Consider the following 12,313-nt stretch of genomic DNA (forward strand, 5'->3'; position numbering starts at 1 on the left):
TTCAAATAAATTTGGTCTCCTATTTTAAACTCAAATTTTAGTCATTTTCTCAATATTTTTCATAGAAAATCGATGAGATGTTTGTTTTTTATGTTATATTTTCATATATAATATTCAACAATATGGTTATACGATGATTTTTCGTGTTTTACAAGTAATTTATCATTTACAAAATAGAAATATCATTAATTTAAAATGCAAAAGTATGAGAGGGAGACAAAAACTGCTTAATTTAAATTAGGATGACCAAAATAGTTTAAATTTAAAATAGAGACCAATTTCATAAATCACGTAAGATATGAATCAAATAATTAAGCCTTTTTAATTTCTTGAGTGTCATGAGACATGAACTTTTAAAACTTGGACTAATTAATTTTTGATATTGGCTATTACAATTTTAATAAATTTTGGAGTATAGAATTTTTGATACATTACAACAACTCTACATTTTTGAAGAATCTAAGCTTAGACTATAGTAAATAAAAAATTAGTCAAAATATTATTTTTATGTTCTCAATCATATCATAACACTTAAATAAAATTTTGCAATTGTATTTATCTCGAGATTATCCATTTATTGTAATACAGTTTTACATTTAAAATAAAGCTAAACATTTTTATTCTAGGTGGAACAATAGTATGTGCAAACACATTTATAAGTAGGAGGATTTCCAACGGTAGCAACGCATGCTCCATGACCCTTATATGTATTTAAACACCATTCTTTGCAAGCTGTCGGGAGGCATTGACCATCACGAGTGATGACACATTCTTTTGACCATATGTTTCTAGCATTTGTCATTGCTATACCTGTAAAAAAAACAAAAATAAAAAAATTAAGGTTGAGAAATATCAATATCAAATTCTAAAGTGAACTTATATATATTCTTTTAAAAACATACAATAATTTTCTGAAAAAGGTTTGGTTAAAACTTTGGATATGAGATAACATCTAAAATCATGAATACTATTTGTTAAAAAAATATAGTCATAAATGCTTGACTAAAACAATATTATTATCCAACACATTTATATAGAATGCATCATACCTGAAATAAAGAAGACAATGACGATAATTGTCATGAAAGAAGACTTAGCCATCTCAAATATAGCTTGAATATCAAAAGCAAAATAAGGTTCATTCTTGTTAAAAGGACTTCATAGGTTTATATAGAAATCATCAAATATCAAATAATTTATAAATATGTAGTAAATACATATATTTTTTATGTATGTTCATGCCACTTAAAAAATAATTATTTTTTATAATTCTTATAACTGAGTATAAAGTTTTATTATATTTAAGGAAATATGATTTACAATTCTAGTTTGGTAGTTGTTAAATGATGTACCTATTAAATAAGTCAAGAAAAATGTATTTTTAACTTTTACAAGACAAGCAATTCTAAATTAAAATAATATGGCACACTTATCTGATACAAAATAATATTTTATGGGCTAAATTACAATTTTGATCCTCAATTTTACTTGATTCATGAAATTAATTCTAATTCAAACAATTTTGGTCTCCTATTTTGAATTCAAACAGTTTTAGTCATTTTCTCACATTTTTTGATAGTAAATCGATGAGATGTTTGTTTTTTAAGTTATACGTTCATATATAATGTTCAACAATATGGTTATACGGTGATTTGACGTGTTTTACAAGTAATTTATCATTTAAAAAAAATAGAATTATCGATAATTTTAAATGCAAAAGTATGAGAGGGAGACCAAAACTGTTTAATTTAAATTAGGATGACCAAAATAGTTTAAATTTAAAATAGAGAGACCAATTTCATAAACCAGATAATATAGGAATCAAATAGTTAGGCATGCTTAATTTCGAACTTTTAAAACTTGGAGTAATTAATTTTTGATATTGGCTATTATAATTTTAATAAATTTTTGAGTATATTATTATTGATTTATTTTTGATACATTACAACAACTCTACTTTTTTGAAGAATCGAATCTTAGACTATAGTAAATTAAAAATTAGTCAAAATATTATTTTTATGTTCTCAATCATAACAAAAAACTTAAATAAAATTTTGCAATTTTAATTATCTTGAATTTATCCATTTAATTTAATACAATTTTACATTTAAAATAAAGCTTAGTATTTTTATTCTAGGCGGAACAATAGTATGTGCAAACACATTTATAAGTAGGAGGATTTTCAATGGTAACAACGCATGCTCCATGACCCTTATATGTATTTAAACACCATTCTTTGCAAGCTATAGGAAGGCATCGACCATCACGAGTGATGACACATTCTTTTGACAATATGTTTCTAGCACTTGTCATTGCTATAACTCTAAAAAATTAAAATTAAAATTAAAAAATTAAGTGACAAAGATATACATATCAAACTCTAAAGTGTATTTATACATATTCTTTTAAAAACTTATAATATTTTTGTGAAAAATGTTTGGTTAAAAATTTGGGTATGAGATATCATCTAAAATCATGAATACTATTTGTTAAAAAAATATAGTTATAAATACATGACTAAAAGAATATTATTATCCAACATATGAGAATTCATCATTTATATAGAATTCAACATACCTGAAATAAAGAAGACAATGACGATAATTAACATGAAAGAAAACATAGCCATCTCAATTGTATCTTTAATATCAAAAGCAAAATAAGGTTCATTCTTGTTAAAAGCAATGTTTTAAAAATCAAACTGGAAATGAAACCGGTGGAACTTGCGGTTTAAGGTTTAATTTGTTCAACCGGTTAAATCTACGGTCCTACGTTTATTAAACAAACTATTAATGTGAAACTAAACTTCATACATATCTCACACATAATCATACGTTCACAACTTAATACAGTAAATATTTCAAAAATCTATTCTAAAGTTTGTACAACAATATCAATAATACATATAATAAGATAACATAGTTCTCCACTTCATTTTAAACTTTATTTAAGAATAATTTTACCAAATTAAAGAATTATAATAAAATAAGTTAAAATAATTCAAACAAAAATTAAAATAATAGAATATAATAACTAAAATAAAGTTCAAATAATTAAGATAGAATACCAAAAATAAATAATATAACATACTCCATAAACAACAAAAAATGAATTTGAGTGAAACTACGACAGAAAAAAGGCTTACCCGACAACAACAAACAATATTGACTTGAACGACAATCAATATTGAGTTGAATATCGTGACTATGTTTATAAGAGACGACATGATGATGATGGAGTGTGGTTGAAAGAGAAACTATAATGGAGTGACAAAATTTAGAAGTTTTTATGGTTGTAAAAAAAATGGAATTCTTTTTCGTGATTAGGAAATGTATGTTAAGTTTTGATATTGACATGTTAATTTTTTTAACAAAAAGGTTAATTTGATGCAATTTTTTGAACTGGGAGGGTTCACAGTACCGGCCCCGGTTCTTTAGTTCGAATGATTTTGGACGGTTCAATCCGATTTATTCGGCTTTATTCAGGTTTGGACCCATTAACGATTTTGAAAGGTTAATCCAATCGGATTCATCTCCGGTTCCCGGTCCAAACAGTTGAACTGGCCGATTCGGTCCGGTTTTTAAAACATTGGTTAAAAGAATTTCACAGGTTTATATAGAAATAGTCAAGTATCAAATAATTAATAAATATATAGTAAATACATATATTTTTTATATATGTTCATGCCACATAAAAAAATAGTTAATTTTTATAATTCTTATAACTTAGTATAAATTTTTATTATATTTAAGGAAATATAATTTACAATTATAATTGTTAATAGTTTGATGAACTACCTATTGAATAAGTCAAGAAAAATATATTTTTAACTTTGACAAGAAAAGCAACTATAAAATAAAATAATATGGCATACTTTTCTGATACAAAATAATATTTTATTAGCTAAATTACAGTTTTGATACTCAATTTTACCTGATTCATAAAATTAATTCTCATTCAAATAAATTTGGTCTCCTATTTTAAACTCAAATTTTAGTCATTTTCTCAATATTTTTCATAGAAAATCGATGAGATGTTTGTTTTTTATGTTATATTTTCATATATAATATTCAACAATATGGTTATACGATGATTTTTCGTGTTTTACAAGTAATTTATCATTTACAAAATAGAAATATCATTAATTTAAAATGCAAAAGTATGAGAGGGAGACAAAAACTGCTTAATTTAAATTAGGATGATCAAAATAGTTTAAATTTAAAATAGAGACCAATTTCATAAATCACGTAAGATATGAATCAAATAATTAAGCCTTTTTAATTTCTTGAGTGTCATGAGACATGAACTTTTAAAACTTGGACTAATTAATTTTTGATATTGGCTATTACAATTTTAATAAATTTTGGAGTATAGAATTTTTGATACATTACAACAACTCTACATTTTTGAAGAATCTAAGCTTAGACTATAGTAAATAAAAAATTAGTCAAAATATTATTTTTATGTTCTCAATCATATCATAACACTTAAATAAAATTTTGCAATTGTATTTATCTCGAGATTATCCATTTATTGTAATACAGTTTTACATTTAAAATAAAGCTAAACATTTTTATTCTAGGTGGAACAATAGTATGTGCAAACACATTTATAAGTAGGAGGATTTCCAACGGTAGCAACGCATGCTCCATGACCCTTATATGTATTTAAACACCATTCTTTGCAAGCTGTCGGGAGGCATTGACCATCACGAGTGATGACACATTCTTTTGACCATATGTTTCTAGCATTTGTCATTGCTATACTTGTAAAAAAAACAAAAATAAAAAAATTAAGGTTGAGAAATATCAATATCAAATTCTAAAGTGAACTTATATATATTCTTTTAAAAACATACAATATTTTTCTGAAAAAGGTTTGGTTAAAACTTTGGATATGAGATAACATCTAAAATCATGAATACTATTTGTTAAAAAAATATAGTCATAAATGCTTGACTAAAACAATATTATTATCCAACACATTTATATAGAATTCATCATACCTGAAATAAAGAAGACAATGACGATAATTGTCATGAAAGAAAACTTAGCCATCTCAAATATAGCTTGAATATCAAAAGCAAAATAAGGTTCATTCTTGTTAAAAGCACTTCATAGGTTTATATAGAAATCATCAAATATCAAATAATTTATAAATATGTAGTAAATACATATATTTTTTATGTATGTTCATGCCACTTAAAAAATAATTAATTTTTATAATTCTTATAACTGAGTATAAATTTTTATTATATTTAAGGAAATATGATTTACAATTCTAGTTTGGTAGTTGTTAAATGATGTACCTATTAAATAAGTCAAGAAAAATGTATTTTTAACTTTTACAAGACAAGCAATTCTAAATTAAAATAATATGGCACACTTATCTGATACAAAATAATATTTTATGGGCTAAATTACAAATTTGATCCTCAATTTTACTTGATTCATGAAATTAATTCTAATTCAAACAATTTTGGTCTCCTATTTTGAATTCAAACAGTTTTAGTCATTTTTTCACATTTTTTGATAGTAAATCGATGAGATGTTTGTTTTTTAAGTTGTACGTTCATATATAATGTTCAACAATATGGTTATACGGTGATTTGACGTGTTTTACAAGTAATTTATCATTTAAAAAAAATAGAATTATCGATAATTTTAAATGCAAAAGTATGAGAGGAAGACCAAAACTGCTTAATTTAAATTAGGATGACCAAAATAGTTTAAATTTAAAATAGAGAGACCAATTTCATAAACCAGATAATATAGGAATCAAATAGTTAAGCATGCTTAATTTCGAACTTTTAAAACTTGGAGTAATTAATTTTTGATATTGGCTATTATAATTTTAATAAATTTTTGAGTATATTATTATTGATTTATTTTTGATACATTACAACAACTCTACTTTTTTGAAGAATCGAATCTTAGACTATAGTAAATAAAAAATTAGTCAAAATATTAATTTTATGTTCTCAATCATAACAAAACACTTAAATAAAATTTTGCAATTTTAATTATCTTGAATTTATCCATTTAATTTAATACAATTTTACATTTAAAATAAAACTTAATATTTTTATTCTAGGCGGAACAATAGTATGTGCAAACACATTTATAAGTAGGAGGATTTTCAATGGTAACAACGCATGCTCCATGACCCTTATATGTATTTAAACACCATTCTTTGAAAGCTGTAGGGAGGCATTGACCATCACGAGTGATGACACATTCTTTTGACAATATGTTTCTAGCACTTGTCATTGCTATAACTCTAAAAAATTAAAATTAAAATTAAAAAATTAAGTGACAAAGATATACATATCAAACTCTAAAGTGTATTTATACATATTCTTTTAAAAACTTATAATATTTTTGTGAAAAATGTTTGGTTAAAAATTTGGGTATGAGATATCATCTAAAATCATGAATACTATTTGTTAAAAAAATATAGTTATAAATACATGACTAAAAGAATATTATTATCCAACATATGAGAATTCATCATTTATATAGAATTTAACATACCTGAAATAAAGAAGACAATGACGATAATTAACATGAAAGAAAACATAGCCATCTCAATTGTATCTTTAATATCAAAAGCAAAATAAGGTTCATTCTTGTTAAAAGCAATGTTTTAAAAATCAAACTGGAAATCAAACCGGTGGAACTTGCGGTTTAAGGTTTAATTTGTTCAACCGGTTAAATCTACGGTCCTACGTTTATTAAACAAACTATTAATGTGAAACTAAACTTCATACATATCTCACACATAATCATACGTTCACAACTTAATACAGTAAATATTTCAAAAATCTATTCTAAAGTTTGTACAACAATATCAATAATACATATAATAAGATAACATAGTTCTCCACTTCATTTTAAACTTTATTTAAGAATAATTTTACCAAATTAAAGAATTATAATAAAATAAGTTAAAATAATTCAAACAAAAATTAAAATAATAGAATATAATAACTAAAATAAAGTTCAAATAATTAAGATAGAATACCAAAAATAAATAATATAACATACTCCATAAACAACAAAAAATGAATTTGAGTGAAACTACGACAGAAAAAAGGCTTACCCGACAACAACAAAAAATATTGACTTGAACGACAATCAATATTGAGTTGAATATCGTGACTATGTTTATAAGAGACGACATGATGATGATGGAGTGTGGTTGAAAGAGAAACTATAATGGAGTGACAAAATTTAGAAGTTTTTATGGTTGTAAAAAAAATGGAATTCTTTTTCGTGATTAGGAAATGTATGTTAAGTTTTGATATTGACATGTTAATTTTTTTTAACAAAAAGGTTAATTTGATGCAATTTTTTGAACTGGGAGGGTTCACAGTACCGGCCCCGGTTCTTTAGTTCGAATGATTTTGGACGGTTCAATCCGATTTATTCGGCTTTATTCAGGTTTGGACCCATTAACGATTTTGAAAGGTTAATCCAATCGGATTCATCTCCGGTTCCCGGTCCAAACAGTTGAACTGGCCGATTCGGTCCGGTTTTTAAAACATTGGTTAAAAGAATTTCACAGGTTTATATAGAAATAGTCAAGTATCAAATAATTAATAAATATATAGTAAATACATATATTTTTTATATATGTTCATGCCACATAAAAAATAGTTAATTTTTATAATTCTTATAACTTAGTATAAATTTTTATTATATTTAAGGAAATATAATTTACAATTATAATTGTTAATAGTTTGATGAACTACCTATTGAATAAGTCAAGAAAAATATATTTTTAACTTTGACAAGAAAAGCAACTATAAATAAAATAATATGGCATACTTTTCTAATACAAAATAATATTTTATTAGCTAAATTACAGTTTTGATACTCAATTTTACCTGATTCATAAAATTAATTCTCATTCAAATAAATTTGGTCTCCTATTTTAAACTCAAATTTTAGTCATTTTCTCAATATTTTTCATAGAAAATCGATGAGATGTTTGTTTTTTATGTTATATTTTCATATATAATATTCAACAATATGGTTATACGATGATTTTTCGTGTTTTACAAGTAATTTATCATTTACAAAATAGAAATATCATTAATTTAAAATGCAAAAGTATGAGAGGGAGACAAAAACTGCTTAATTTAAATTAGGAAGATCAAAATAGTTTAAATTTAAAATAGAGACCAATTTCATAAATCACGTAAGATATGAATCAAATAATTAAGCCTTTTTAATTTCTTGAGTGTCATGAGACATGAACTTTTAAAACTTGGACTAATTAATTTTTGATATTGGCTATTACAATTTTAATAAATTTTGGAGTATAGAATTTTTGATACATTACAACAACTCTACATTTTTGAAGAATTTAAGCTTAGACTATAGTAAATAAAAAATTAGTCAAAATATTATTTTTATGTTCTCAATCATATCATAACACTTAAATAAAATTTTGCAATTGTATTTATCTCGAGATTATCCATTTATTGTAATACAGTTTTACATTTAAAATAAAGCTAAACATTTTTATTCTAGGTGGAACAATAGTATGTGCAAACACATTTATAAGTAGGAGGATTTCCAACGGTAGCAACGCATGCTCCATGACCCTTATATGTATTTAAACACCATTCTTTGCAAGCTGTCGGGAGGCATTGACCATCACGAGTGATGACACATTCTTTTGACCATATGTTTCTAGCATTTGTCATTGCTATACCTGTAAAAAAAACAAAAATAAAAAAATTAAGGTTGAGAAATATCAATATCAAATTCTAAAGTGAACTTATATATATTCTTTTAAAAACATACAATATTTTTCTGAAAAAGGTTTGGTTAAACTTTGGATATGAGATAACATCTAAAATCATGAATACTATTTGTTAAAAAAATATAGTCATAAATGCTTGACTAAAACAATATTATTATCCAACACATTTATATAGAATTCATCATACCTGAAATAAAGAAGACAATGACGATAATTGTCATGAAAGAAAACTTAGCCATCTCAAATATAGCTTGAATATCAAAAGCAAAATAAGGTTCATTCTTGTTAAAAGGACTTCATAGGTTTATATAGAAATCATCAAATATCAAATAATTTATAAATATGTAGTAAATACATATATTTTTTATGTATGTTCATGCCACTTAAAAAATAATTAATTTTTATAATTCTTATAACTGAGTATAAATTTTTATTATATTTAAGGAAATATGATTTACAATTCTAGTTTGGTAGTTGTTAAATGATGTACCTATTAAATAAGTCAAGAAAAATGTATTTTTAACTTTTACAAGACAAGCAATTCTAAATTAAAATAATATGGCACACTTATCTGATACAAAATAATATTTTATGGGCTAAATTACAATTTTGATCCTCAATTTTACTTGATTCATGAAATTAATTCTAATTCAAACAATTTTGGTCTCCTATTTTGAATTCAAACAGTTTTAGTCATTTTTTCACATTTTTTGATAGTAAATCGATGAGATGTTTGTTTTTTAAGTTATACGTTCATATATAATGTTCAACAATATGGTTATACGGTGATTTGACGTGTTTTACAAGTAATTTATCATTTAAAAAAAATAGAATTATCGATAATTTTAAATGCAAAAGTATGAGAGGAAGACCAAAACTGCTTAATTTAAATTAGGATGACCAAAATAGTTTAAATTTAAAATAGAGAGACCAATTTCATAAACCAGATAATATAGGAATCAAATAGTTAAGCATGCTTAATTTCGAACTTTTAAAACTTGGAGTAATTAATTTTTGATATTGGCTATTATAATTTTAATAAATTTTTGAGTATATTATTATTGATTTATTTTTGATACATTACAACAACTCTACTTTTTTGAAGAATCGAATCTTAGACTATAGTAAATAAAAAATTAGTCAAAATATTAATTTTATGTTCTCAATCATAATAAAACACTTAAATAAAATTTTGCAATTTTAATTATCTTGAATTTATCCATTTAATTTAATACAATTTTACATTTAAAATAAAGCTTAATATTTTTATTCTAGGCGGAACAATAGTATGTGCAAACACATTTATAAGTAGGAGGATTTTCAATGGTAACAACGCATGCTCCATGACCCTTATATGTATTTAAACACCATTCTTTGCAAGCTATAGGAAGGCATCGACCATCACGAGTGATGACACATTCTTTTGACAATATGTTTCTAGCACTTGTCATTGCTATAACTCTAAAAAATTAAAATTAAAATTAAAAAATTAAGTGACAAAGATATACATATCAAACTCTAAAGTGTATTTATACATATTCTTTTAAAAACTTATAATATTTTTGTGAAAAATGTTTGGTTAAAAATTTGGGTATGAGATATCATCTAAAATCATGAATACTATTTGTTAAAAAAATATAGTTATAAATACATGACTAAAAGAATATTATTATCCAACATATGAGAATTCATCATTTATATAGAATTCAACATACCTGAAATAAAGAAGACAATGACGATAATTAACATGAAAGAAAACATAGCCATCTCAATTGTATCTTTAATATCAAAAGCAAAATAAGGTTCATTCTTGTTAAAAGCAATGTTTTAAAAATCAAACTGGAAATCAAACCGGTGGAACTTGCGGTTTAAGGTTTAATTTGTTCAACCGGTTAAATCTAGGGTCCTACGTTTATTAAACAAACTATTAATGTGAAACTAAACTTCATACATATCTCACACATAATCATACGTTCACAACTTAATACAGTAAATATTTCAAAAATCTATTCTAAAGTTTGTACAACAATATCAATAATACATATAATAAGATAACATAGTTCTACACTTCATTTTAAACTTTATTTAAGAATAATTTTACCAAATTAAAGAATTATAATAAAGTAAGTTAAAATAATTCAAACAAAAATTAAAATAATAGAATATAATAACTAAAATAAAGTTCAAATAATTAAGATAGAATACCAAAAATAAATAATATAACATACTCCATAAACAACAAAAAACGAATTTGAGTTAAACTACGACAGAAAAAAGGCTTACCCGACAACAACAAACAATATTGACTTGAACGACAATCAATATTGAGTTGAATATCGTGACTATGTTTATAAGAGACGACATGATGATGATGGAGTGTGGTTGAAAGAGAAACTATAATGGAGTGACAAAATTTAGAAGTTTTTATGGTTGTAAAAAAAATGGAATTCTTTTTCGTGATTAGGAAATGTATGTTAAGTTTTGATATTGACATGTTAATTTTTTTTAATAAAAAGGTTAATTTGATGCAATTTTTTGAACCGGGAGGGTTCACAGTACCGGCCCCGGTTCTTTAGTTCGAATGATTTTGGACGCTTCAATCCGATTTATTCGGTTTTATTCAGGTTTGGACCCATTAACGATTTTGAAAGGTTAATCCAATCGGATTCATCTCCGGTTCCCGGTCCAAACAGTTGAACTGGCCGATTCGGTCCGGTTTTTAAAACATTGGTTAAAAGAATTTCACAGGTTTATATAGAAATAGTCAAGTATCAAATAATTAATAAATATATAGTATATACATATATTTTTTATATATGTTCATGCCACATTAAAAAATAGTTAATTTAGATAATTCTTATAACTTAGTATAAATTTTTATTATATTTAAGGAAATATAATTTACAATTATAATTGTTAATAGTTTGATGAACTACCTATTGAATAAGTCAAGAAAAATATATTTTTAACTTTGACAAGAAAAGCAACTATAAAATAAAATAATATGGCATACTTTTCTGATACAAAATAATATTTTATTAGCTAAATTACAGTTTTGATACTCAATTTTACCCGATTCATAAAATTAATTCTCATTCAAATAAATTTGGTCTCCTATTTTAAACTCAAATTTTAGTCATTTTCTCAATATTTTTCATAGAAAATCGATGAGATGTTTGTTTTTTATGTTATATTTTCATATATAATATTCAACAATATGGTTATACGATGATTTTTCGTGTTTTACAAGTAATTTATCATTTACAAAATAGAAATATCATTAATTTAAAATGCAAAAGTATGAGAGGGAGACAAAAACTGCTTAATTTAAATTAGGATGACCAAAATAGTTTAAATTTAAAATAGAGACCAATTTCATAAATCACGTTAGATATGAATCAAATAATTAAGCCTTTTTAATTTCTTGAGTGTCATGAGACATGAACTTTTAAAACTTGGACTAATTAATTTTTGATATTGGCTATTACAATTTTAATAAATTTTGGAGTATAGAATTTTTGATACATTACAACAACTCTAC

General features: G+C 24.3%; 2 protein-coding genes across 3 annotated transcripts; both read right to left on the reverse strand.

Annotated features, from left to right (window-relative positions):
• Positions 1-531: 531 nt before the first annotated feature.
• On the reverse strand, positions 532-5,101 carry LOC127097314 (defensin-like protein 156). Of its 2 annotated transcripts, none has more exons than XM_051035810.1 (2): positions 5,006-5,101; positions 532-810 (listed from the first exon to the last, which is right to left on the reverse strand). In XM_051035810.1, exons 1-2 carry the CDS (start codon positions 5,055-5,057, stop codon positions 623-625), a joined length of 240 nt encoding a protein of 79 aa, XP_050891767.1. In that variant the 5' UTR covers positions 5,058-5,101; the 3' UTR covers positions 532-622. The 2 variants fall into 2 exon arrangements, with proteins under 2 accessions (XP_050891767.1, XP_050891768.1); XM_051035811.1 differs by lacking the exon at positions 5,006-5,101 and adding an exon at positions 1,050-1,174.
• Positions 5,102-8,442: 3,341 nt separating this feature from the next.
• Positions 8,443-9,060, reverse strand: LOC127097313 (defensin-like protein 156). The gene is made up of 2 exons (XM_051035809.1): positions 8,960-9,060; positions 8,443-8,721 (listed from the first exon to the last, which is right to left on the reverse strand). The coding sequence occupies exons 1-2, from the start codon at positions 9,009-9,011 to the stop codon at positions 8,534-8,536; spliced, it is 240 nt and encodes a 79-aa protein (XP_050891766.1). The 5' UTR covers positions 9,012-9,060; the 3' UTR covers positions 8,443-8,533.
• Positions 9,061-12,313: the final 3,253 nt, after the last annotated feature.

Source organism: Lathyrus oleraceus, chromosome 6, assembly GCF_024323335.1.
Source record: "Lathyrus oleraceus cultivar Zhongwan6 chromosome 6, CAAS_Psat_ZW6_1.0, whole genome shotgun sequence".
NCBI classification, from domain to species: Eukaryota; Viridiplantae; Streptophyta; class Magnoliopsida; order Fabales; family Fabaceae; genus Lathyrus; species Lathyrus oleraceus.

What these genes read in the sequence shown, in the direction of transcription:
- LOC127097313 (XM_051035809.1), bottom strand. Translation starts at nt 9,011, where the DNA reads ATGGCTAAGTTTTCTTTCATGACAATTATCGTCATTGTCTTCTTTATT. An exon ending in CATTGTCTTCTTTATTTCAG is followed by an intron (nt 8,722 to 8,959) that starts GTATGATGAATT and finishes TTTTTTTTACAG; the next exon opens with GTATAGCAATGACAAATGCT.
- LOC127097314 (XM_051035810.1), bottom strand. Translation starts at nt 5,057, where the DNA reads ATGGCTAAGTTTTCTTTCATGACAATTATCGTCATTGTCTTCTTTATT. An exon ending in CATTGTCTTCTTTATTTCAG is followed by an intron (nt 811 to 5,005) that starts GTATGATGAATT and finishes TTTTTTTTACAG; the next exon opens with GTATAGCAATGACAAATGCT.